Consider the following 25,525-nt stretch of genomic DNA (forward strand, 5'->3'; position numbering starts at 1 on the left):
GCTTGGAACACCACATATTATTAATTCAATGCTTTATCTGTCTCCTGTTCTCTATCCATCTGCCTTGCAGGAAGTTTGGTCTCTCATTCATAGATCACGTGAATTAACACAGCCCAGATTTCTAGGCGTCCATCTGTACAGCTTTCTTCAACCCCCTCAATTCATCTCCCACACATCATTGCCAGAACAATATCCTTTAATATCTTAAATTTTTTTTAAAAAAAATGTTTATGTATTTTGAGGGAGAGAGAGTAGGGGGACGGCAGAGAGGGAGAGAGAAAATCCCAAGTAGGCTCTGAACTCTATCAGCACAGAGCCCAGGGCAGGATTCCATCCCATAAACTCATGAGATCATGATTGGAGCCAAAACCAAGTGTCAATCAACTGAGCCACTCAGGTCCCCTTCCTTCAGCATTTTTAATTGATTCCATCAATTTAGGATAAAATTTTAACTTCTTCACATGGCAAATAAGCCTTTTGTTATCTGGCATCTGTGTTTGCCTCAAACTTGTAACAGATCATTCTCTTACTCACCAGTTCTGTACTTGAGTTCCCACAAAGTTCCTGATTATTACCAACCTGTACCTTTACACATGCATAGTCCCTCTTATTTAGAATGGTCATTTCCCCCTCTGGAGAGTTCCTATTCTTCCAAAGCCTGGCTTAGGCACACTGCCTCTGGAAAGCTTTGTCTCCAGGTTTCCTTGGCTAGGTTCCATCTTCTCTTTCTTCAACCTGTGCAAACCCCTAACATATCTGCATTGCAATACAGTCATAATCTATCAATTTGCTTGTTAAAGCTATATTTACATACTGTGACATAATTTGCTTCCTCGTTTGCTAGTCTCTCAACTCCATTCCATCCCCTTCCCCCAAATTCATGGCATCTCTAAGAGCTGTGTCTTTCTTCTTAAGACTACCAGTCTGTAGGGGCGCCTGGTGGCTCAGTTGGTTTAGTGTCCAACTTTGGCTCCGGTCATGATCTCATGGTTTGTGAGTTTGAGGGCTGCATTGGGCTCTCCACTCTCAGCACAGGGCCTGCTTTGGATCCTCTCTCTCTCTGCCCCTCTTCTGCTCGCATTCTCTTTCTCTCTCAAAAAATAAACATTAAAAAAATTTTTTTAAAGACTACCAGTGTGCAGCATAGTAGCTGCCCCAGAACTAGGGCAAAAACAAAAACAAAAACAGAGTTGTTTATAATTGCCTTTTGTTTTCCTGAAATTGTGTGACACGTGAGCATACTAAGTGGAAAACCTACTTATGTCATGAAATCATTGACATATCTTTCAATCTTTTGGCACAGGTATTAGATTCATGAAACTTCTTTGGATAGCTCTTTCCCTATCTTTGGATAGCTATCTTTCTTTGGATAGCTCATATCCATGGAATGTATATTTCCATGAAATGTATATTTCCATGAAATATACATTCATGAATTCATGTATATTTAATAGTTTTAAATTTGAAATAATTGCTTAATGTACCTAGGATGACAGCTCCGTGTATAGCAGGTATACTTTCATGATAAATGACTTCACAATAAATAATAAATTCTGAGAACAGAATGAGTGATTGGTTAGGAAATTCCAAATTCACAGCAATTACTAGAAGGACCAAGGATGAAGAGAACAGACTTTTATTTCTATTTGTAAATGAAATCCATGCACAAAATTTGACATCAGGTCAGGAAAAGGACAAACCCCAGAAACTTAAGAGGTAGTTTATAGTTTTTTCTTCTTTTTTTATCTTTTATTTGGTCCTTTCCTCTAGAAGGGTATAATTTGATCGCATCTTTTATATGCTATTAAGTGTTAGTTGTAAAAAAGTATTACTGATTTATGTCTTTTTAATGAAAAATCCAGGGCACACCTCCCCTCACCCAGATGTTTATGACAATCACATATGACCTCTAGCATACACTGCTGTAGAAAGAAAACAATTATTTTACAAATGCCGGAAGGGTCTCCGGTTGTGAATTCTTCATTTTAGGTTATTTTAAAAGTGCCTGATAGGCACGAACACTTTCTACTTTCCTCATTATCTATTACATAGTCAAGGCTTATCCTTGGAATCCGGAATCTGATGAGGCCTAGGTTACAGGAAGATTTTTCCTATCTATTACATTTGTATTTTACGCATGTATTCTGCTGAGCTTTGGTTTAAGGCTTTCGCACATGCAAATCTACTTTCTAGGGGTTCTCTTCAATGTGGATTTTGTAATGATTAGTAAGGGATGACCTGTGGTTGAAGAGTTTCCCACATGTGTTACATTCATAGGGTTTCTCTCCAGTATGAATTCTCTGATGGGCAATCCGTGATGAGCTCTGTCTGAAAGTTTTCCCACATGTGTTACATTTAAAGGGCTTCTCTCCCGTATGAATCCTGCGATGCTGAATAAGAGCTGAACTTTGGCCAAAAGATATACCACATTCCTCACATCGATACGGTTTCTCTCCTGTGTGAATTCTCTGGTGGTTACTAAGGGATGAGTTACACCTGAATGTTTTCCCACACTCGTTGCATTTATAGGGTCTTTCTCCAGTGTGCATTCTCTGATGTTGAATGAGGGCTGAACTCTGCCTGAAGGCTTTCCCACACACTTTACATTTACATGGTTTCTCTCCAGTGTGAATTCTTTCATGGATGATCAGCGTTGAGTGGGAACTTAAGGCTTTACCACATTCATTACAGTTATAAAACTTCTCACCAGTATGAATAATTCGGTGTCTGTTCAGTCGGGAAATCGAAGTAAAACCTTTTCCACATTCGTTGCATCGATAGGGCTTTTCTCCAGTGTGAATTCTTTCATGCTGAATAAGAGATGCGCTCTGACTGAAGGCTCTCCCGCATTCACTACACTTAAAAGGTTTCTCTCCTGTGTGAATCCTCTGATGATAACGAAGGGATGAACTAGACTTGAAGGTGTTGCCACATTCATTGCATAAATAGGACTTCTTTCTGAGGTGAATTCTCTGACATCCAGGAAGGCCAGATGCCTTCCTACCTGGATTATATTTATGGGGATTTTCTCGAGCGTGGATTTTTTGATGTATAAAAAGGCCAGATCTCCTGCTGAAGGATTTACCACACTCTTTACATCTATAGGATTTCTCCACAGTATGGGTTCTTAGGTGTTTATAAAGGGATGTACTAAGAGTGAAGGCTTTCCCACATTCTTTACACACATAGGGCTTCTCTCCAGTATGAGTTATTTGATGTTGAATGAGAGCTGAACTTTGGTTAAAGGCTTTTGAACATTCTTTACATTTAAATAATTTCTCTCCACTGTGGTTTTTCTCATGCTTGCGAAGGGATGAAGTGTTAATGAAGGTTTTTTCACATATACTACATTTATAGCGTTTCTCTGCTGTGTTGATTTTTGGCTGATTAAGTAAATACGGATTCTGTTTGAAGCGGTTTCCTTGTATTTCACATTTTGGTGGTGTTTCTTCTCTGGGGACCATCTGTTGCTTAACAAGGACTGACTTTGGACTGAAGTTTTGGCCAAATTCAGCATTTTTATGGCTTTTTTCTACAGCAAGGATTTTTTTGTGGGTGACTAAAATTGTCTGGACACTTTCTTTTTTCTCTTGCCTTTTCTCTACTCTGTATTCATAAATGCAGGGTTTTTCTGATTTAAAGTCCCAGGGTCCATTCCTTTTGGATCTTCTCATTATCAGCTCTTGGAAGGAAGAATCTTGTGTTTGAGTTGACTTCGTGGTTTTGTGACTGCCCTTCCACCCTGGAGGGGAAGAAAAAACTAAAGATGTTTTTTGTGATACAGTATTTGGTTACTGAGACCAACTGTAGATAATAAATAAGTATTGATGGTATTTAAATAAGGTCTTGGTATCTGGCCAAACATAAGAGGAAAACATAAGAAGAGGAAAACGTTAAGATTTAAGCAATACAGAAAAAGAATCAATGGGAACTGAAGTACTAGTGTGGAGAAAAGAATAAAACAAACCTATTTAAAGAAGGTGAGTGTAGGAGTGACCAGGGGAGCATGAGTTCAGAAAGGCAGTCTGGGATCAGAGTCCAAAGCCATGAAAGACTCCAAAATTATTTTCATAACCTTTCTCTTCATTGTGCGTAATCTGTATCTGTAGTCCTTTCTACTTTCCCTCATGCCAAATTCCTTTGTATACTTCAGATTCAGTTCAGAAGTTAACGGAGTCCTTTCTTGACTGAGTTTCCACACTCCATTCCCCTTATTATAGCATTTACCACAGGATTTAAAAATATGTATTCTATACCTCTTTATTTTTTTAATGTTTAATTTTGAGAGAGGCAGAGCGTGAGCAGGGGAGGGGCAGAGAGAGAAGGAGACACAGAATCCAAATCAGGCTCTAGACTCTGAGCTGTCAGCACAGAGCCCGACATGGGGCTTGAACCCATGAACCGTGAACTCATGACCTGAGCTGAAGTCAGACACTTAACCAACTGAGCCACCCAGGAGCCCTTATTGTTACATACCTTTATATTAGATATAATTATATATCTACCTACAGCTAAATATAAGACTTTCTTTTCTACCATAAGTGTTCTCTGCAACAAGCAGATTAACATGCCCAATTATAGAAACTCCTGATGGCATCTGAATTATATATGAAATGTTGCTAATTTTCCTTAATTACTTACATATTCCTGATCTGAACAATGTCAAATATTCTCAATTCCTTATCTCTCTCTCTCTCTCTCTCTCTCTCTCTCTCTCTCTCTCTCTGACACACACACACACACACACACACACACACACACGATTCAAGCACTTGAAGTTACCTTCCCGGACAGGACATTACATGGGTGATGGGAGTTCATCAATGGGTGATTACACTCATGGCCAGTCCAAATAGGAACATGTTATAGTTAATCCAGAGGTGCCAGAGATAGGCATGATGCCAAAAAGGTGTGTGAAGCTGGGAAGGCAGCCTTGCTCATGCATCAAGCAAAAGAGGCTATGCAGACAGTGTAGAAAAGAGTCAAAGATAAACAAGGCAGGTATAAATATAAAAAGGTAAAAGAGACCTAACGTGCTAAAGTGGTGGAAAAAAACAAAACAAAACAGAATTGAACTCAACAAATCTTAAAATTGGGAGAGGATGCAGTTGAGAATATTAAATTTTGCCAGGGGAATGGCTGTGCATTTAGTTTGGCATCTTCTCCTGGGCTAGAGGTAACTATTTAAAAGGCTCCTATGGGGAATTCCCTTGTACTCTTGGTGGGAATGCAAACTGGTGCATCTACTCTGGAAAACTGTGTGGAGGTTCCTCAAAACATTAAAAATAGAACTACCCTACAACCCAGCAATGGCACTACTAGGAATTTATCCAAAGGATACAGGAGTGCTGATTCGTAAGGGCACATGCACCCCAATGTTTATAGCAGCACTATCAACAATAGCCAAATTATGGAAAGAGCTCAAATGTCCATCAACAGATGAATAGATAAAGAAGATGTGGTTTATATATACAATGAAAAAGAATGAAATCTTTTTATTACTCGGCAATGGAAAAGAATGAAACCTTGCCATTCGCAACAATGTGGCTGGAACTGGAGGGTATTAACGCTAAGTGAAGTAAGTCAGATAGAGAGAGACAGATATCCTATGTTTTCACTTGTATGTGGAATGAGAAACTTAACAGAAGACCATGGGGGAAGGGAAGGAAAAAATAAGTTACAAACAGGGAGGCAAACCATAAGAAACTCTTAAATACAGAAAACAAACTGAGGGTTGATGGGGGAGGGAAAATGGGTGATGGGCATTGAGGAGGGCACTTGTTGGGATGAGCACTGGGTGTTGTAAGTGATGAATCATGGGAATACTCCCGAAGCCAAGACTACACTGTATACACTGTATGTTAGCCAACTTGACAATTAAAAAAAAAAAAAATCCTTTGCATCTCACTGTGTCTGAGATTCCTATCTGACATTCCCTTTCTCACCTGTGTACAAATTCTCTCTGCTTGGTGAACATAGTATATTCTGCTTTTTCTTTTCTACTAGTTAAAAAAAATTTTTTTTTTTTAACATTTATTTATTATTGAGAGACAGGGAGAGACATGGCATGAGCAGGGGAGGGGCAAAGAGAGGAGGAGACATAGAATCCGAAGCAGGCTCCAGGCTCCGAGCTGTCAGCTCAGAGCCTGATGTGGGGCTCGAACCCATGAACCGTGAAATAGTGACCTGAGTTGAAGTCGGATGCTTAACCGACTGAGCCACCCAGGTGCCCCTCTTTTCTACTAGTTTTACTTCTCAGTCTCCTTCATGAATAACTTTTTCTGTTCCCTTTTTAATATTTGGTATCCCCTAGGGTTTGGAATCCGCCCCCCCCCCCCCCCCCCACTCTGCACAACCTTCTTGATGAATTTTACCTGCACTCGTGTCTTTATTATTTATTGTAAGGGAAAGAGGAGCATTTTTACTTTTTGCCAACACCTTCCTCATCCCTTCTCCAACTCAGTCTTGCTAACTTACGACTGGAGCCCTGAGCACTGGGTCAGATGCCTAAATGGTATTTTGTTTCTCATGTCTCACTGTTTGTGCCATGGTCTCCTAGTCTTCTGGCCTCAAGTCTTGGTATCTAGTAATTTAATCTCCATGCCATAGCCAGAGTAATCTTTTTAAAATCCACATTTTAGCATGCTGCCAACTTCCTTAAGATCCTCCAAATTTATCTTCAACAATTCACATGTGAGGTCGAGTATCTAATACTTGGTGGGGCCTAAGTGGAGGCAGGGAGGAGAGAAATCACTTGGGAGGCTGCTGTAGTTAGGCAGCTGAGCAAGGGGATAGAGGAGGCACAGATAATGCAGCAGGATTATCATTTCAGGAACTGGTAGCAGGACCAGGCTTGCTGATGGATGATGTGTGGGGTGCTGAACAGGAATGAAGCAGCTAAGAGATTATGCCTAGGTTTCTGGCTTGAAAACGATGAATGCTGCACAAGCTACCAGAAGACCAGGAGAGGGGCAGGTCTGAGGGGGCCTTCTATTTCAGATGTGTGTGTTGTGGCTGAGATGCTTTCACAGGCCCTGAAGGAAGATGCTGAGGCATTCAGTTGTTATGTATTTTGGAGCCTGAAGAAAAGGTCAGAGCTAGTCAGGTATTTGGGAGTCCTCCATAGATAAATTTTACTTAAAGCTGAAGAACTGAAAAGTCACTTAGGCATGGCAACATTAGAAGTCAAGAAAAGGAGGAAAATCAGATGCCAGAGGAAGAGAGTACTTCAGGGAAGGAGTATGTGAGCAACTCTGGCAAATAACGTGGGGACTATAAACTTAACCCTGCTTGTGCCAAGATGGAAATAGTATGGGATTTAGTGACCATGCTTTTCGTGGATAGCGAGGAAGAAAGCCCCACTGGGGTGTACACAGGAAACAAAGGGAGGTGATAAAATAGAAACATCAAGTAGAGAAATGCTCTTGAAACGTCTTGTTTAAAGCTGAACAAGAAATTGGACATGGGATGGATGGATTTATTGACTTATTTTTTAGAGAGAGAGGGCATGTGAGTGGGGAGAGGGGCAGAGGGAGGGAGGGAGGAGGAGAGAAGGAAGGGGAGAGAGGGTGAGTGAGTGAGAGAGAGAGAGAGAGAGAGAGAGAGAGAGAGAATCCCAAGCAGGCACCACGCTCACCATGGAGCCAGACATGGGGCTCGACTGCACAACCCTGGGATCATAACCTGAGCCAAAATCAAGAGTCGGATGCTCAACTGACTGAGCCACCCAGGCGCCTCGTTTATCAAAAAGTTAAAAAGCACCTATAATATACCTCTATCCTAGGCACTGGTGATCCATAAGACATCCCAGATCCAGTAATGAAAAGAAACAGTTCAGGAGTTCCCAGTTTGGTATTAGAGACAAAGAAGAAATAGGATATCACATCATGTGATAATTTCTACGACAAAATTACAAGGTAGAAATGGACATGAATGTGAGCTTAGAGCACCACCCAAACTACCCTTAGTGGAGGGTGCCAGTAGGGAAGGGGTACAGGTGGTGGTTAGTTTTTTGGCAGAAACATATAAGATGGGATTTTAAAGGCTTAGATATAGGCTGGATAGTGGAAGGCCTAAAGCACCATCAAAATCTTTGAACTCAAACCAGCTTTCCAGACTTTGTTCCCACCTTATCCTGTAGGTGGACAGATTCAAAGTTATTTCTTTTTCTTTTTACTTTTTTAAATGTTTATATGAGAGTGAGCTCAGAGGGGGAGGGACAGAGAGAGAGAGGGAGACACAGAATCCAAAGCAAGCTCCAGACTCTGAGCTGCGAGCTGTCAGCAGAGTTTGACATGGGGCTGGAACCCACAAGCAGTGAGTTCATGACCTGAGACAAAGTTGGATGCCTAACCGACTGAACCACCCAGGCTCCCCCAGATTCAAAGTTATTCCTATAAAAACATCATACGCACTGCAGTCTCAGAGACTTTCTACTAAAATCCAAGGACTGAGGGAACTACATGCCAGGAATTATACAGAACACCATGACGGGGTAGTATACACATCTGCACACCTCCACCATGTCTGTGTTGGTGAAAAAGAAATGCTGTTCTCAAAATTTTGTTGCTAATTCTAACTTTTTAAAGCTTTTTATTATGGAGAATGTTCAACATATACAAAAAGTAGAGCGAACTGTACAGTGAATTTCCAAGCCGGCTTCAACCATCACCAATGTTGTTTCATCTACTGCCTTGTTAGGAGTTGAACTGTGTCCCCCAAAAGGATAGGCTGAAGTCCTAACTTTCAGTAACTCAGAGTGTGACCTTATTTGGAAACTGTCTTTGAAGAGTTAATCAAGTTAAGATGCGACCACTGAGTCCTCATCCGGTATGACTGGTGTCCTTATAAAAGGAAAGTGTGGACACAGGCATGCGCAGAGAAAAGACCGTGTGAAGGCACAAAGGAAGAACACCAAGTGACAAGAGAAGCAGAAACCAGAGTGGCACAGCTGTAAACCAAGGAACAAGGATTTTGGGCCACCCCCAGAAGCAAGGAAGGAATGTACCAGAGTCTCAGGGGGAGCGCGGCCACGTCAATACCTCGACTTTGGATTTCTAGCCTCAAGAACTGTGAGACACTAAATCTCTGGTGAAGCAGTGTGGGATTCTTAGAGCAGGCTGAACACAGTACCGCACACCCCTACATCTCTTCCAGTGTGTTGCAGGGGGACCAGGTAAGTCCCAGATACTCTATCATTTCACCCATCCTATGTCAGAACATGCTTCTCAAAGGTAAGAACTCTACTTGTAAACATAACCACTTAAGCTTACTGAGATTGGGAAACTGAAGGGACCCCATTAAGGACTGCCTTTTTTTTCCTGCCTCTATTCTTGCCATGACCTGCACGCCCGGCTTACGTGTGCCTTAATGTATGTCCTCCTTGTAAAGGTCAAGGAGTTAATGCTATCTTTGGAGTCTTCCAGCACAACAAGTAACATCTCAGGAGAGATGGGGCAGAGTCCTCAGGTACTTTAAAGACCACTGACTTGAGACACCTTGACCCAAGACTCCTGGCTCCAGGGAATAAGTGACTCACAGAAGGCACTTGAGCACTTGTCCTTGTTTCGACCAGTTCCTGGCTGCCTAAAAGCACGCACACGCCAGACCACTGTCCTTAGTAGAAGCCTTGCACCCCAAGCAAAGATGAGACACTCTTCTTCCCTGAGTCTCCCAGACACTCTGTATCTGTGCGCTCTCTGTATCTTCAATAACTTTTGCTCTCACTTCCTCTTTGCTTGAGTTTGATTTCTATCTTGTGTGAAGCCAACAACCCTCTTGGTCCCACAGGACCACCTCTCGGTCCTCAGATCTGCCCTACCTATTGTTTGAAGTTATTATTGCCTATAAGCTAACTAAAAGCTGTGCACTAATTCCCGTGGGGGGAGAGGGGCAGTTCCCACACTACCAACAAGCAACAACCTAGGAATTCAACTCAATTCAACGAGCTACCTGGAGACAGCATCAGACCCTACAGGTTGAGGGCTCAGTCCTACAAGACTGTCCCCTGACCCCTTCACATACCAGTTGCAAGTCCAAATTTTCATCTGTGCTTCTGATCAATGGGCTATAAATTGGGAGGTTCCCACAAACCCTCCTTAGTTTTAATAGCCTAGCATGGCTCCCAGAACTCAAATATTTCACTTACTAGATCACTCGTTTATTACAAAAGGACGTCACTCAGGAAAAGCCAGATGAGAGATGCATAAGGCAGTATTCAGGGGAAAGAGAAGCTTCCATGCCCTGAGTGCACCACTGTTCCTAAATCTCCAAATGTTCACCAACAAGGAAGCTCTCTGAACTCTGTCCTTTTGGGTTTTTATGGAGACTTTGTTACAAAGCCACAATTGATTAAATCATTGAATCATTGGCCGTTGCAATTGATTTGACCTCCAGTCCTCTCCCCTCCCCGGAGGTCAGGGAGACAAGACTGAAAATGCCAACCCTCTAATCACAGCTGGCTCTCCTGGCAACCAGAGCCCATTCTTAGGTGGGGTCCCAAAGTCACCTCACCAACATAACAAGTGATCGTTATTGCTCTCATCAATAGGAAATTCCAAGAGTTTTGGGAGCTCTGTGCCAGAAACAGGGAGGAAGACCAAATATATATTGTTATAATTTAAAATATCACACCTAGAAATCACTAAGGATGTTTATTCAAACTGCTGTGATAGGGGCGCCTGGTTGGCTAAATTGGTTAAGTGTCCGACTTCAGCTCAGGTCATGATCTCACAGTTCGTGAGTTTGAGCCCCGCGTTGGGCTCTATGCTGACAGCTCAGAGCCTGGAGCCTGCTTGGGATTCTGTGTCTCCCTCTCTCTCTGCCCCTCTCCAGCTTGCACTCTATCTCTGTCTCTCAAAAAAAATTAAAAAAACCCATTTTTTTAAATTCTAAGTTCTCTTCATCCTTTCTTCTTTTTTGCCTTCACCTTATAGATAATCGCTTTTATTGATCTGCTTTTACTTTTTTTATTTTTGGTGGGGGGAGGGTGGGGAAGGGGCATTTCCCTCCTTTTATTTTTTATTTATTTTTAATGTTTATTTTTGAGAGAGAGAGACAGAGCGCGAATGGAGAAGGGACAGAGAGGGAGACCCAAAATCCGAAGCAGGCTCCAGGCTCTGAGCTGCCAGCACAGAGCCTGACACGGGGCTCAAACCCACAAACTGAGAGATCATGACCTAAGCCGAAGTTGGACGCTCAGCTGACTGAGCCGCCCAGGTGCCCCGCTTTTCCCTCCTTAAAAAAAAACCTAATCAAATAGACACTTCTGTTTTGGTGTCTCCTTCTTCTTTAGCTAAAAGTACTATTTTCTACACTTCCTACACTTTCTCCCACTTCTTAATAAATTGTGGAGATCACCCCAAAGTGGAATTTACAGAAGTCTTCCTCACAGAAGTCTGTGTGAATGTGCCACAGTTTATTCAACCAGATTGCTGTGAAGGACATTTGGGCTCTCACTGTAATACATCATGGACTTTACACGGGTAGGTGGTAAAGGTACAGCTTTACAGCTTTAAAGTGATACCCATCATGCGAATCAGCAATCATACCACCTATCAAATCGCAGTCCAAACTAGACCTGCTGGGCCAACATCATCCAGAGCTACTCCCTGGAACGAGGAAGCCCTCTATGTGCTGCCATGGAGGGTTTCAATACACATCAGGTGAAAAGGGCAAAATAACGTGTGCTGTGTGCTCTAACCAGAGTGGACAAAGGAAAACGGAAGTATACGGAGAAATGTCTGTTTATATGCACAGGAGGGCTCTTTCAATGCTGTTGCTATCTCTTCTTCAAATCTGATCTTCTACAGTATCTTGCACCTGTTCACTTCCTCCTGCCCATCACCCCTCAGAGGCTCTGTTCTGGCTTCTGTCCTCACCGCCACCCGCGCTAAGGCAGCCATGACCTCCTCGTGGCTGAGACAAAATGTTCTCTGCAGTTCCCACCTAACTTACTTCTCAGCAGTGTATGACAGTGACCCCTTGTTTTCCTGGAGACGCTCTCTTCCTAAGCTACACATTCCAGCCTCAGTCTCCTTTGTGTACTCGTTGTCCTAGTGATGTTCAATCATTGGGAGTTCCTCAGGGCTTAGTCCTTGGACCTCAATTCTCCCTGCTCTGCACCCTTTCCACAGGCCAGCTTCCATTCCAAATATATACGCTAAGCAAGACTTCTGCTCTCCACACCCAATTATACAGGAGCCCACTGAACATAGTAACTTAGAGGGTTCAAAGACTCCTCAAATTCAGCATGCCTACAACTGAATTCGTGATCATTCCCTCCAAGCTGTATAAACCCTTGTCTCTGTAATCAAAACTGTTAAGAGGCATCCTTAACCCCTCTCCCGCAGCTAATCAATTTCCAAGACTTGTTCATTCTACCATCTAAATGGGTCTCACACTCCTCTACTTCTCCCCACCTCTACTGTTACCAACCTGCTATAAGCCTTGACCTCAAGGACACCAGGTCTCCTAATTTTTCCTTCTGCAGGATACCTACATTTGTCTTCCCTGTGGGCCCATTTCTCTCCACCTGGCCATGAAATGCCAGAGTTCCTCAAGATTGAGTTCTGGGCCCTTTCTTGCTCTTACTGTACTCTGCACCCAGTCCATAGACTAATTCAAACTCACCCACTGTTTCAATTACCCAGTAACGACCAGGATTTCCCAAATTTACATTTCACACCCAGTCTATATTTTGAGGGGTAGTACTCCAAATCTAACATGTTATTTGACCTCTCCCCTGGGATAACTGGGTCAATCAAAAGCAACTTAATTCATCCAAAACCTTATTTCTACCACCCCCCAAATCTGATCTCCTTGTAGGGTCACTATCTCAGTGAATGAAATCATTACCCATCCCAGAAAGAGCCACAAACCAAGCTCCCCTGATAACCCACTTCCTTTGTCTTCATATCGAATCCATCTCCAAGCCCTGCTTCTCTTATCTCCCAAGTGTCTCTGAGATTCGCTCACTTCTTTGTGTCTCCATAATTACCAGCCTAGCTGAGTCATTCACGTATTCATTAACTGGAAGCCTACTCTGACCGACACTGTTTTCAGTACTGGGGAAATGGCAGCAAATCAGACAATCCCACCTGAGGGAGTTGATAGTCCAGAGAAGGGATAATGAATGAATTATGTACTATCATGCCATGAGAAGCACCCTGAGGAAAACAGAGCATGGTGAGGGGATACAGGATGTGGAGGGAGGGCAACAAGAATTGAGCTGGATCTATTCAAGAAAGTACCACCTCAAGGAAGTGTCAGTGGGCTTGTGGACATCAGGAAGAAGAATGGGGAGGGAAAAACAAGTGCAGAGTCCCCGGGGTGGGAGTCTGCCTGGCCTGCCTGACCCTGCAAGGTGGCCACAGTGATTACAGTCCTCAGATGAAGGGCAGAGCAGAAGGAGGGGAAGGTGAAGAGACAGCCAGGGCTAGACCATGTAGGCTCCAGATGCCACTCTGGGGACTCTGGATTGTGCTCCATGTGATGGAAGCCATGAGCAGTTTGTGCATGAGAGTGAGATGACCTGACATTTTTACATTTTTTTTTTTTTAACATTTATTTATTCTTGAGAGAGAGAGAGGCAGAGCATGAGCAGGGGAGGGGCAGAGCGAGAGAGGGACACAGGATCTAAAGCAGGCTCCAGGCTCAGAGCTGTCAGTACAGAGCTGGACACAGGGCTCGAACCCACAAGCTGTGAGATCATGACCTAAGACAAAGTTGGACACTCAACTGACTGAGCCAGCCAGCTGCCCCATAATTTACCTTTTAATAGAGCATTCTGGCAGCTACAAGAACAGATGCTGGTGGCAGTAGGGAGGTGCAGGGCCATGCAGGGGTCTTGTTGGGGAGTGAAAGGGACAAGGACAAGACTGACCTGAACATACTGGACATGGCTCCAGAGCACCTGGGCTCTGCTTTTACCTCTTAAGAGATTCACTCTTTAAACCACTACCTGCTGGGTCACTAGGCTGCTAAGGGCAGCACTTTCGTGCAAATTAGAAGACCCCTGCCCCCTGTGCAGGGGCAGTCCTAGCACAGCTTGGTGGGTGGAAGGCAACTCCCAGGTGGCCCCCTGGCTGACCACGTGGCCCAGGTTCAGTCCACCCTACAAGGCTTCTTGCGTTCAGATAACAAAGGAAGAGAAAATGACGGAGAAAGAAGAACATATTTTCATTGGAGGTAATTGTTTACATAGATCATTCTTGCATTTTTAAAAATATTTATTTTGAGAAAGAGTGAGCAGGGGAGGGGCAGAGAGAGAGAGACAATCCCAAGCAGGCTCCCTACTCAGCAAGGAGCCCCACGCAGGGCTCGATCTCACAACCACGAGATCAGGACCTGAGCTGAAATCAGGAGCCAGTCACTCAACCAACTGAACCACCCAGGTACCCCTCCCTGCATTTTTTGAATTTTAGATTTCAAGAATAGTTTGACTTTTGGGTGTAAAGCAAACTCATGATGTGTATCACCTTATTACAACTCTTCCAGAAGAGCACAACCTCAGTGATTACAGTTTAGGCTCATAGACTCAGAAGAGACACACACCCTGCGTGCCATCTCCTTCCATCTCTCAAGTTAAAGCCTACATACCTGGGATGACAGTTCGTTTTTGTTTTTTTGTTTTGTTTTTCCTATTTGTGAATAGTATTGAAATAAAAGTAATTTTTTTTAAAAGAGGATATTTGGAGGCAGTTAGAGGTTCTAGGAGTCCTACCCCGGGAGCACGGGCTTTTCCATCACTGGCTGCCCAAGGGGAAGGTTTTGGTTTGGGTCTAGAGTGAACAAGCCAAGGCACTCCCATGAACACCGGCTCCCTCACCCGTGCTCGCAGGGGAGTGAGCTGCCCTTGGGAGGGGAAGCTGCTCTGAGGTCCCCTCAGTCCAGGCAGATGGAGCCCCCCAACCCCCCACGGGTACAGGACAGACACAGCCACATGCCCGGACTCCCAGGGTGGCCCATGTGACTTCCACCTCTGAGGGAAGAGAGGGAGTTCATTCCATCCAGAGACACCCACATACTGGTCAGCTGTGATGTCCTTATGTCCGTCCGACGTCCACCCACGGTCTACCCACGTCCCACCCAGGGACGTCTCCCCAGAATGGAGGAGGAGGCTGACCGGACTCCTCCCCACCACCCGGTGGCCCCAGAGCCTCTCAGGACAGCTTTGGACTCTAGTCACACAATCTATTCCCCTTAACTGAACGAATACTCACTTCACTCAGATTCATTAATGGATCAGAGGCTCCTGAGGTCAGGGCAAAGGGAGCCCTGCTCTTCCTCTGACCTTCCATGCCAGACCCGGCTCACACCCAACAGCGGGACTGAGGACCCTCCTCAACCCCACCTGGTTCCCTGATGGCCTGCATTCTCTGATCACTTCGTGGTGGCCTCTACCAGCTTCCACAGAACTCTGATTCCATAAGTCAGTGTTAAAAAAAAAAAAAAAAAAAAAAAAAAAGAAATCCGGGGGCTCCTGGGTGGCTCAATTGGTTAAACATCTGGTTAAATATCTGACTTGGGCTCAGGTCATGATCTCACGGTTGGTGGGTTCGAGCCCTGAGTGGGGCTCTGTGCTGACAGCTTGGAGCCTGGAGCCTGCTTCGGGTTCTGTCTCTCTCTCAATCTCTCTCTCTCTCTCTGCCCCTCCCTCACACACTCTCTGTCTCCCTCAAATAAATAAATGCTAAAAAACCAAAAAACAAAGGTAGTTCCCATATCAAAAACCTCAACTTACTGTAGGAATAAAGCTACCGGGGCCTGGGGGCTAGGGAATGCATCTGCCCATCCCACGGGTCCTCTGTGGGGCCCACAGCGTGGGGGGCCGTCACTGACTTGTGTGGACCTGAGGACAGCCGGGACCAGTCCCCACTTCCATGCCAACAGGCTCCCTGTCTGCTGCAGACTGATCTCTGCAGAGGGTAAACCCGGGTCCGTGGCCAGGTACTTCCGACTCCTCATGCACTGTGCATGGCTCTCGGACACAGTCCAAATCCTGTGTCCGGGCTTCCCTGGCTCAGTGGGACCTGGTCCCTGCTGCTCTCTCCTGGCTCCCATCAGCACCTGCTGGCTTTCTTTGTCTGCACAAACACACATGCCCTTTTCTGTGCCTGGACTATTTCTCTGCATCCTCAGATCCCACCTTCCTACCCCACCACCCGGTGGCTCAGTCTCTGGGTGGCTCAGTCAGTTGGGCGTCCGACTTTGGCCCAGGTCATGATCTCACGGTTTGTGGGTTCAAGCCCCACGTCAGGCTCTGTGCTGACAGCTCAGAGCCTGGAGCCTGCTTTGAATTCTGTGTCTTCTCTCTGCCCTTCCCTACTCATGCTCTGTCTCTGTCTCTCAAAAATAAACATTGAAAAAAAATTTAAAAAAATAAACTCCAATTATTACCACATTGGCCCCCTGAACTTAGGAACTAAACTAAAAGATTCTGCCTGCCTGCCTGCTTACCTTTTAGAGACAAACTAACTGCTGGAACAGAAAAAGAAACATCTGAGGAGGCTGCCTGAGCAGATCACCTGAGCAGATCAATCCACAGTGCCAGAAATGACCTTGATCTCTCTATGGCGCTAGAATCCCTTTCTCTATATCCATCCCAAGCCCTAATAAAAGCAGCCTTATTTCCCTTGTTCCTGGAGATGTGGCTTTGTAAATTATTTTCCACAATCTCCTTGCTTCTACAAATAAAGCTGACCCTGTGAGATATTACCACCTGGTGTAGTCTGTCTACACCTCACCAAGTAGTCGGCCCACTTTGGTTCAGTAACAAAATTGCATAAGGACTCCATGAATATATTCTCTGTGAAATATTCAGGTTCCACATAAATAAAGCCCTCTTTCATCCTGCCCATTCTTGATCCCTACCCCTGCCCCCATTCTCGATTCCGTTCCAAGTAGGACTACTGTTACCAGCTAAGGTGTGTCCCCTAACCTTTCTCTCTGCACTTCCACGCATATTATACATACAAACAGCCTCGTAATTTTCCTTAAACACAAATGGGGGCACATCACCATCATGCTCTGTGACCTGCCCTGGAGCTCTGGCCATACCAGCGTGCTCTTGTCTGACATGGCGCTCCATGCCAGGGCAAGGGACTTGCCACAGCTTCTTAAGCCATGCCTTTATCGGAAGACCTCTACATGTTTCAGATTTAGGCCAATTTTTCTAAAACACCAAGACCATATCATTCTCCTGCTTAAAATCCTTTCTTTCCATGGGACAGTCCATCTCCAAGAATCTTGTTGAAGCACATTGTAACATGGCCCCTGCTAGCTTTCTGACACCCTTTTCTTTCTCAGCTCCTGGTCTCACATGCATCCCCTGAGCCTCCATCAGAATGAATTCTTTGCCACTCTTCAAATACACTGTTTGCTGACTGAATACCTGATGTGCCGCCCTCCTCTGAGAACAGGAAAGAATAAGAGGAGATCCCAAGAGATTCACTTAGGAAATGATTCCCGCAGAATAAGAGGAGGCTCCTGTCTGGGGCCTTAGTGTCCCCTCCCGCCACTTCTTGAGGACAGAGAAACTTCCCCAACCAACATCTCCAAGCCCCACCGTCACTTAGTAAACAGACTGCTGCCCAAAGAGGTTCCCGGGCTCCTCCGTCCCAGCCACTCACCTAGAGAGGGGCCTCCAGGACTTTCTTTCTCTACCTTCCAGGGATCTTCTCCTTGCTGCAACAGGGAGATCACTTTTGGTTTGGAAAACAGGAGTCCTGCTCATACACAAACAAAAAGAGAGAGACAAAAAAGACTTGGTTTTGTTTTGACTCAAAGAGGCATCATAGACCTGAGCAGAAAACTCAGGGCATGTTACAAAGAGCTTCTGGGGGTGCTCCAGCTGTGCCCCCACGATGTTGAGGGCATAGTGCGGGCAAAGGCAAGGGACCTGTAGGACATGGCTGTGCAATAGTTGTATGTTAGGGAAACATGATAAATCTGCAGCTTTAATAACATTAGCTTTCCATAGAAAAGGGAATATGTTAGATGTACAGACTAAGTTAATACTTATAAACGTGAGGAGGGCACCTGTTGGGATGAGCACTGGGTATTGTATGGAAACCAATTTGACGATAAATTTCATATTAAAAAAATACTTATAAACAGGTACCTATGGAAAGGATTATGAACAAAGTAGCTTGCTCTAGATGAGGAAACACTGACTCCCTTTCTACGATGGTAGCTGTCAGCAAACTATGGGTCATAGGCCAAGTCTAGACCACTGTTTATTTATGTATGGCCCTCTGAGCATGGTGGTATATGTTACAGAAACCAAATGTAGTTCACAAAGCCTAAAATATCTTCTAGCTGGCCCTCTGCAGAAAAAGCTTGCTGACCCCTAGGAAAGCCAAGCAAGAAAGGTAAATGGTAGGTCCAATGAACAAAGCCCTCTGTTGAGAGGGGTGCAAACAAACCCCAGAACAATCAGTGAAATGACTCCCAAACTGTGAGGAAACTTCTAGTGTGCAATTATAGACCGGGAAGGGGAGGATTATCAATACCACCTCCTTCATTTCCATGTGTGGGGTAATTCCATGCCTATAAGAGGGGAAAATGTGTTTAACATTTATTTATGGTGATCTGACACAAACCTAAGGGTAAAACTCAACTAAAGGTTTTTTTTTTTTTGTTTTGTTTTGTTTTGTTTTGTTTTTTGAGAGCATGAATGGGGTAGGGGGCAGAGAGAGGGACAGAGAATCCCAAGCAGGCTCCATGCTGAGTGTGGGCTCGATGCCATGACCTGATGATGAAATCATGATCATGACCTGAATCGAAATCAAGAGTTGGGACGTTCAACCGACTGAGCCACCCAGGTGCCCCTCAACTGAAGTTTCTGATGACCCATGCCTTTTATCCAAGGAAGCAGGTGCTGACTTATCCTAATTTCTGAATTTTTTTTTATCTACAAGAGAAAATTTCCTTACCCAATGAGACCAGGTTACTATAGTTCTCCAGCATCACGTCCTGGTACAAGTTTCTCTGAAAAGGACCCAGCTTTCTCCACTCATCCCGTGTAAAGAGCACAGCCACATCCTCAAACGTCAGTGACACCTGTAATGACAAGCCATCCCAGCTCACCTAGGACCTCCCATCGTGCAGAGTGAAGAAGGTGGCAGTGGGGGGTAGATGGGCTCCCATGAATGCTCCTGATGTTATTCTGGTTTCTGAAGGTTTCAGGTCATTTGTTTAATGAACAATCGGCCAGTGATCAATATATACTGAAGTGTTCATGAAAGCATGAATTGTTAACCAGTCCCTGTGTTAAACACTGTAAGGAGATGTGGGGAGGAATTAAGGACATTAGTGGGAATGTTACTTAGAATAACATTTCTGATGACAATTTGATAATAGATATTTAAAGACTTAAAATGTGTGGATCTTTTAACTTACCAATTACTATATTTGCATCACAATGAACAGTGTGCAAAAATGTACCTCCAAGGTGTTTATCATGATGTTACTGATAAAATCACTGCAGGCTTAAGTTAGGTTAACTAACTTGAGACGCCATCTTGAAGCCAGAGGACAATAATAATGGACAAATAATAATGGACAATATTATTTATTGAAAGCTTTCTTTGGACCAAGCTCTTCTTAAGAGATTTGTATTAACTTTTAGTGTAAATACTTATCTTTACAACAACCCTATAAAATAGGTACTATATTGCCCCCATCTTACACAAGAAAAAAAAGAAATTTGTCCAAACCAAACAGCTGGTATAGAGGAAGACTCACTCCCCCTGTGTATCGACTCTCAATACTACAATACTGCTTTACTTTTGACACCAGACATGTGTGTTTTCCACACGCCAAGCAATTGTGTGACACCAGCTAGGTGTCTTATGATTTAATTCCATTCTCATGCCATCTACCTGGAGAGAGAGCCCGATTCCACAGGTTAAGGCTCAGTCCCACAAAACTGCCTCAACTTCAGATGCCAATCCCAAGTCCAGATGGTAACCTGTGCTTCTTACCAAATGGCTATAAATTGCACAGGTTTCCACCCCCCCCCTCCTCAGGTTTAATTAACTCGCTCAAGTGGTAAATGCAGGGAAAGTGCCACAATGCAGGAAAACATTTACTTAATAGATTATTGGTTTATTCCAAAAGGATATTATTGAGAACAGACCCGGGAAAGAGGTGAAAGGTATGCGGGAAGGGTGTAGAGCTTCCACGCCCTCCCTGGATGCACCACTCTCCCCACCGACAACTCTTCACCAATCCAGAAGCTCTTCAAACCATGTCCTGGGTTCTTATGGCCGCTTCATTACATAGGCACAATGGATCAAATCACTGGCCATTACATAGGCATGAATGGCCCCAGGCTGGGGTAGAGAGCCTGAAAGATCAAACCCTCTAATCAAGGTTGGTTCCCCTGATTGGACTGGATCCTTAGGGGCTTTTCAAAAGTCACCTCATTCATATCAACTTTGGCTTGGTTGAAATGACTTGTTATGAGTAACAAAACACAGCAATTTCATCTTTATTGCTCTGAAGTTATTTCAAGAATAAAAACCAACTATTATTCATCATTTAGCTTCCAAACCCTTATAATCTCCTATGTGCCAGGAACAGGAATGAAGACCAAATATATATTTCATACTATGAATCACAATATCACAGCTGGTCACGGGTAGAGGTAAAACTGCAATTTGGAGGACGTCCAAGGCTCCATTCTTAACCATTCTGCAAAACTGCCTCTCAATGTCTACCTCAAGGGGTTAAGAAATAAATGGGATAATCTATACAACGGAGATGGATGGTGGTGATAGTCGCACAACAATGTGAATGTACTTAATGCCACTGAATTATACATGCAAAAAAAGCTAAGGTGATAATGTCATGTATATTTTATCACAATAAAAAAGCTAAAATGGTAAAACAGATGCATACCTATGTACGTAGGTATTCACACAAAAAGTGAATAGAAAAGGATTCTGATGGACATATACCAAAGGGGTGACAGCAACTATCTCTTAATGCTGGGTTAAGAGTGATTTCACTTTCTTCTTTATGTATATATTTTTTATTTTCTGAAATTTAATTATTTTTTTAAAGTTTATTTATTTTTGAGAGAGAGAAAGAGAGTGCAAGTGAGCGTACAAGCAGGGGAGGGGCAGAGACAGAGAGGGAGACACAAAATCCAAAGCAGGCTCCAGCCTCTGAGCTGTCAGCACAGAGCCCAACGTGGGGCTTGAACTCACAAACTGCAAGATCATGACCTGAGACGAAGTTGGAGTCTTAACCAACTGAGCCACCCAGGCACGCCTATTCTCTGAAATTTTAAACATGAGCATGCAATACATGTATAATAAGGTAACTTAGAAATAGTTAATATAGATATATAATCTTAGCCCTCATAAGAATTTACGATCCAACTGATAGACCAGAAGAAAACCGTGTGCAATGATTTGCTCAATGAAATTGTGTAGCTGGACAGGCCTGTATGCTGTTTCCCAGTTCAATCCTCATTTTAGAGACGAGAACCAGAAGGTCCAGGGCAGTCAAGACCCAGGTCACGTACTTTCTTAGTAGCAGAGGCAGGACAATAATTCAAGTCTGCCTTTAACCCAGCACTCGGTATATTCTCTCCCTGCTCTTAAACACCCTGTCACTGACTTTTACACACAAGCCCGTGCAGGTGACAAAAGGGTGGCAGGTGAGGTTAGGGAGAATGCCACGAGGATTCACTCACACACAGAGATGGAGAAGATTCTGGCCAAGAGAGCAACATGGCTCCAATGGAATGGAAGAGGAAAGCCTTAGAGAAAAGCAGCCGGAACGTGCAATGGCAGGCCTCGGCCCAAAGATCAGACACTAGCGAGTTTCATGGGTCTGAAACACAATGTCACAGTGAAGGGTGGTGACACGGGGGCTGGGTCTGCCCTGAGTTCTGAGAGAGGCACCAGGGGAATGGCTGGACAGTAATGAGCATGAACCCAGAGGCCAGACACACTTGGGTTTGAATTCAGGTCACCGGGCTTCCTTGAGCCTCCATTTCCCCATATGTAAAATGGGGATGATAATTGCTGCCCAGGCAGGAGAGTGAGAACAAAGGCAAAGCCCTCAGGAAGTCCCCCCATGGGACATTAACTGCTACTGTCAGGTGAAGGTGAGTCATGGAAGGACCTGTATCTCCCGGGTCCTGGAAACACTGGATGGCAGTTCCCGTCTGTCAGCACTGATGTTACTACTGCAGTAACATCATCACCTCCTACAGCCGCCACACAGTGACCATCTGCGAGGGCCCGGCCCGATCTAAACACTTTCCATGCACTTGAGTTCACGTGATCCTCTCACCTGCCCTATGAGGTAGGCATGCTTGTGATCCCCACTTTCCAGGTGTGGAAACAGGCACAGAGAGATGGAGCTATTTGTCCAAGGCCCAGAGACAACAACCAAGGAGATGGGTTCAAACCCAGCAGTCTGGCTTAAAAGCCCTACTTGTCAGACACTGGATACCCTGCCTCTCCACTACTGATACCCCACAAAATCCTCCCTGCTGCTTCCTGAGGAGTCTTCTTTCTGCCCTCGCAGTCAAGAGACCTCTCCAACTGTGTCCCCTCCAACATGGCTATTCCTTGTTCATGCACGGGCCTCCCGGGATGGGGTCCCTCCCCCGTTCCACAACATGAAGATGAAAATGGCAGGTCAAGAACAGTTTTCAAGAGAATGCGGAAGCAAGGCACATGATCCACAAGGTTAAGAGGGAGAAAAAACACTATAAATGATGGGTTGGAGAAACCTAGGGAAGGTATAATGGGAAACTCAGGAATGGAAAGAAAAAGCGAAGGGTAGGGAGGGAGACCAGAGTAAGCCAAGGAAGCAGGGCCAGAAAGGAACTGCCAAATGTGCACGTTTGTTTGTTCTGCCCCCACGTGGCATCTTACCTGTCAAGTTAGTAATCATACACTCAATTGAGATTAATGAATAAAAAGTAGTGTCTGTTAGGAAAAGAAAAGAGAAACATTAGACATGCATTGGCAGGGAGGAGGTTAGCATTCCCTACATAATCCACCATCTAACAAGGTGGGCCAGGAAAAAGGGCTTGAGTTCCAGGTCCTGCAGAAGATTGTACTGAGTAGAGAATTTCAGTTTGAGGATTAAAAAAAAAAACAAAAAAACCTGTTTCTAAATCTTAGGTAGCAATGAACTCACTTGAGACCTTGCTTCCCTCTGTCCAATAGCCATATCTTCTTTCTGGGCTCTTCCCTTAGGATGGGTGGAGTCTCCAGAAGGCAGATCTGAAAGAAGAAAAAGGGAGCCAGGAGGGAGAAGCCCCTTCTGCTTTCAAACCCCCTCAGAATCACCAAATCTGAAATCCTCACACCACCTGAGAATGACCCCATGTGCCCTCAGAGAGGGAAATAAGGAGCTGTGAGCAGACAGGACCAGAGAAGTGCCGGGTCGCTCTGGCTCAGAGAAAAAGGGTGTAGGACTATCAGCAGCCGCAGCGGCTCACTGAATCTCACCGCATGCCAGGGACTGCCAACACCGGTTTAGTCCAGCAGCACAGATGCCATTGTCAGCACCCCCATTCTACAGATCAGGAAATTGAGGGTAGAGCGGGAGCACCTTGCCCCATTTCACACAGTCAGGGAGGGTGCACCGGGATCTATACCACGCGCCTCCAGAACACCTGCCCCAACCTCGCTGCCTGCATGGGACAACTTTTCTCCACCTCAAGCTTTCCCCACCCAACTCCCCTCCTGTCAAGGAATCTCCAGATTTTTGGAGAAAGCTGCTTCGGAAAGGGATGACATCAGTTTTCCTATGGCTGCTATCTTGAGAACAGGCACAGAAACCGAAAACCTCGGTTCCAGTCGAGGATCTGCCGTGGGGGGAAGCGGACAACTCACTTCTGGCGGAAAACGCATCTCTGCGCCCGCCGTCCAGAGGGCAGTGCCGCCGGTGAGGGGCGGAAACACAATTCCTCACGTTCGCTGACAGCCGTCAGCAGGTAGCCGGGCAGGTAGCGTGCCGGGAACCGGTTGGGAAGGAGCGGGAGGGGGGCCTGGGCCAGTGGGGACAAGTGCCCGACCTGCCGCGGTCACAGGCACGACCGCGGGACGGCCGGTGCCGGGCGGGCGGGCACATAGGGGGTGCCCGGCCCCTGTCCCGCCTGCAACCACAAAGGCCCCGCTCGCGCCTCCCGGGCCTGTGCCCCGCGCCCTGGCGCCGCATCCTCCCGAGGCCCGGGTCCTCCCTCCCTCCCTCCCTCCCGCATTCGGCCGACCCTCGGCCGCTCACCTCGCCCTGGCCTCGGAGGTTCCAGGAACCGCGCCTCCCCGGCCGTACGCCGCCGGCGGAGGCTCCGACGCCGCCCCAGCGGAAAGCAGCCCGGGTAGGGGACTTGTCCCCGGGCGATACTGGACCGACTTCAAGCCCCGTAGCTGTTAGCTCTGGCAGCAAATACCCAGAGTCCCGCGCAGGTCCGGAGAGGTGGGGAAGGAGGCGGGTTAGTAATGGCCGCAAAGCTTCTGGGGAATGTAGTCCACGCGAGGACTCATGCATTCTGGGAAGTGTAGTTCTCCGTGTTGGTCGGTGAGGCGGGGCCCAGGCGAGCTTGTCACGTGCCCAGCTCTCACTTCCGGGCTTGGGTTGACACTCCTTGGGCTGCGAGGCCGTGGCTCTGGGTTCCTGGGGAAGGAAACTGAAGTTCGCTGAGAGTGGTGCCTTATGATAGTAAGGCAAGTAGACAACCACAAGAACAAACCTTTTTTCCCTTCATTAATTCAACCAAAGTTATTGTGTTCCTGGTATGTGCCAAATGCCACTGTAAGTGGTTGGAAATATGTCAGTGAACGAAACAAAGTTAATTGCTCTCAGTAACATTTTTGTTTTTTGGTCGGGTGGGGGGCAGGAGGGTGCAGACAGTAAACCATGAATACAATTGTATAGCATTTTAGAAGGTAAGTGTTATGGGAAAAAGTGAAAGAGCAGGTTCAGGTATGTATGGAGTCAGTTATAGGAAAGAATAGGGTCACGGGTACCCCCCTGTGTTAATATAGCAGGAAATGAAATGTTGATAAGATAGAATTAGTATCCTATGAATTTTGTTCAAGTGTTTTGGCTATAATCAACTCACATGAATAATATGCCAATTTGTAAATAAAAATTCTGAGACAATGGATTGATTGAATCTATAAATTGGGAAAATTGATGGTTTCACATTATTGATTGTCACAATCCATTACTGTGGTATCATTACCTGTCACAAAAGTTTTGCCCCATTGCAGTGCGTGAGTCAATAGGCCAGCCCAAGTCTCTTGGTTGGAGCAAGTTTTCACCACTTCCAGCAAGTAAGCAGACAGGAGGATAAATCTCAAAGCACTGTCTCCCTTTGGGGTTAGTGCAGGAAGCTTTTTATTCAGTGTGCTAGGGGGCAGGGGCAGAGTGCTTGATACATTAGGGAACTTAACACATATTTTGTTAGGCACTTTTGTTCAATTAGAATACCTACCTTGTCAATAGCTTGTCAACATGCTAGTGCAAATGTTGTATGTTTAAAAAA

General features: G+C 45.2%; 1 protein-coding gene across 4 annotated transcripts; it reads right to left on the minus strand.

The window, feature by feature from the left end:
* Positions 1-1,620: 1,620 nt before the first annotated feature.
* Positions 1,621-24,451, minus strand: ZNF354A (zinc finger protein 354A). Of its 4 annotated transcripts, XM_053907554.1 has the most exons (5): positions 24,262-24,451; positions 23,170-23,255; positions 18,936-19,062; positions 17,631-17,726; positions 1,621-3,742 (listed from the first exon to the last, which is right to left on the minus strand). In XM_053907554.1, exons 2-5 carry the CDS (start codon positions 23,200-23,202, stop codon positions 2,190-2,192), a joined length of 1,809 nt encoding a protein of 602 aa, XP_053763529.1. In that variant the 5' UTR covers positions 23,203-23,255; positions 24,262-24,451; the 3' UTR covers positions 1,621-2,189. The 4 variants fall into 4 exon arrangements, with proteins under 4 accessions (XP_053763529.1, XP_053763530.1, XP_019325200.1 ...); XM_053907555.1 differs by lacking the exon at positions 24,262-24,451 and having other exon boundaries at positions 23,170-24,231; XM_019469655.2 differs by lacking the exons at positions 23,170-23,255; positions 24,262-24,451 and adding an exon at positions 22,902-22,954.
* Between the last annotated feature and the right edge of the window lie 1,074 nt (positions 24,452-25,525).

This window comes from Panthera pardus, unplaced genomic scaffold (assembly GCF_024362965.1).
Source record: "Panthera pardus isolate Hobbes unplaced genomic scaffold, ASM2436296v1 HiC_scaffold_2, whole genome shotgun sequence".
Lineage (NCBI taxonomy): Eukaryota > Metazoa > Chordata > Mammalia > Carnivora > Felidae > Panthera > Panthera pardus.

Excerpts from the sequence above, each read along its gene's own strand:
- ZNF354A (XM_053907554.1), bottom strand. The coding sequence starts at position 23,202 with ATGGCTATTGGACAGAGGGAAGCAAGGTCTCAA. Across the intron at positions 19,063-23,169 it reads AGAGGGAAGCAAGGTCTCAA|GTGTCACTGACGTTTGAGGA; the intron begins GTGAGTTCATTG and ends TTGTCATTACAG. Across the intron at positions 17,727-18,935 it reads TAGTAACCTGGTCTCATTGG|GACTCCTGTTTTCCAAACCA; the intron begins GTAAGGAAATTT and ends GTGTATGAGCAG.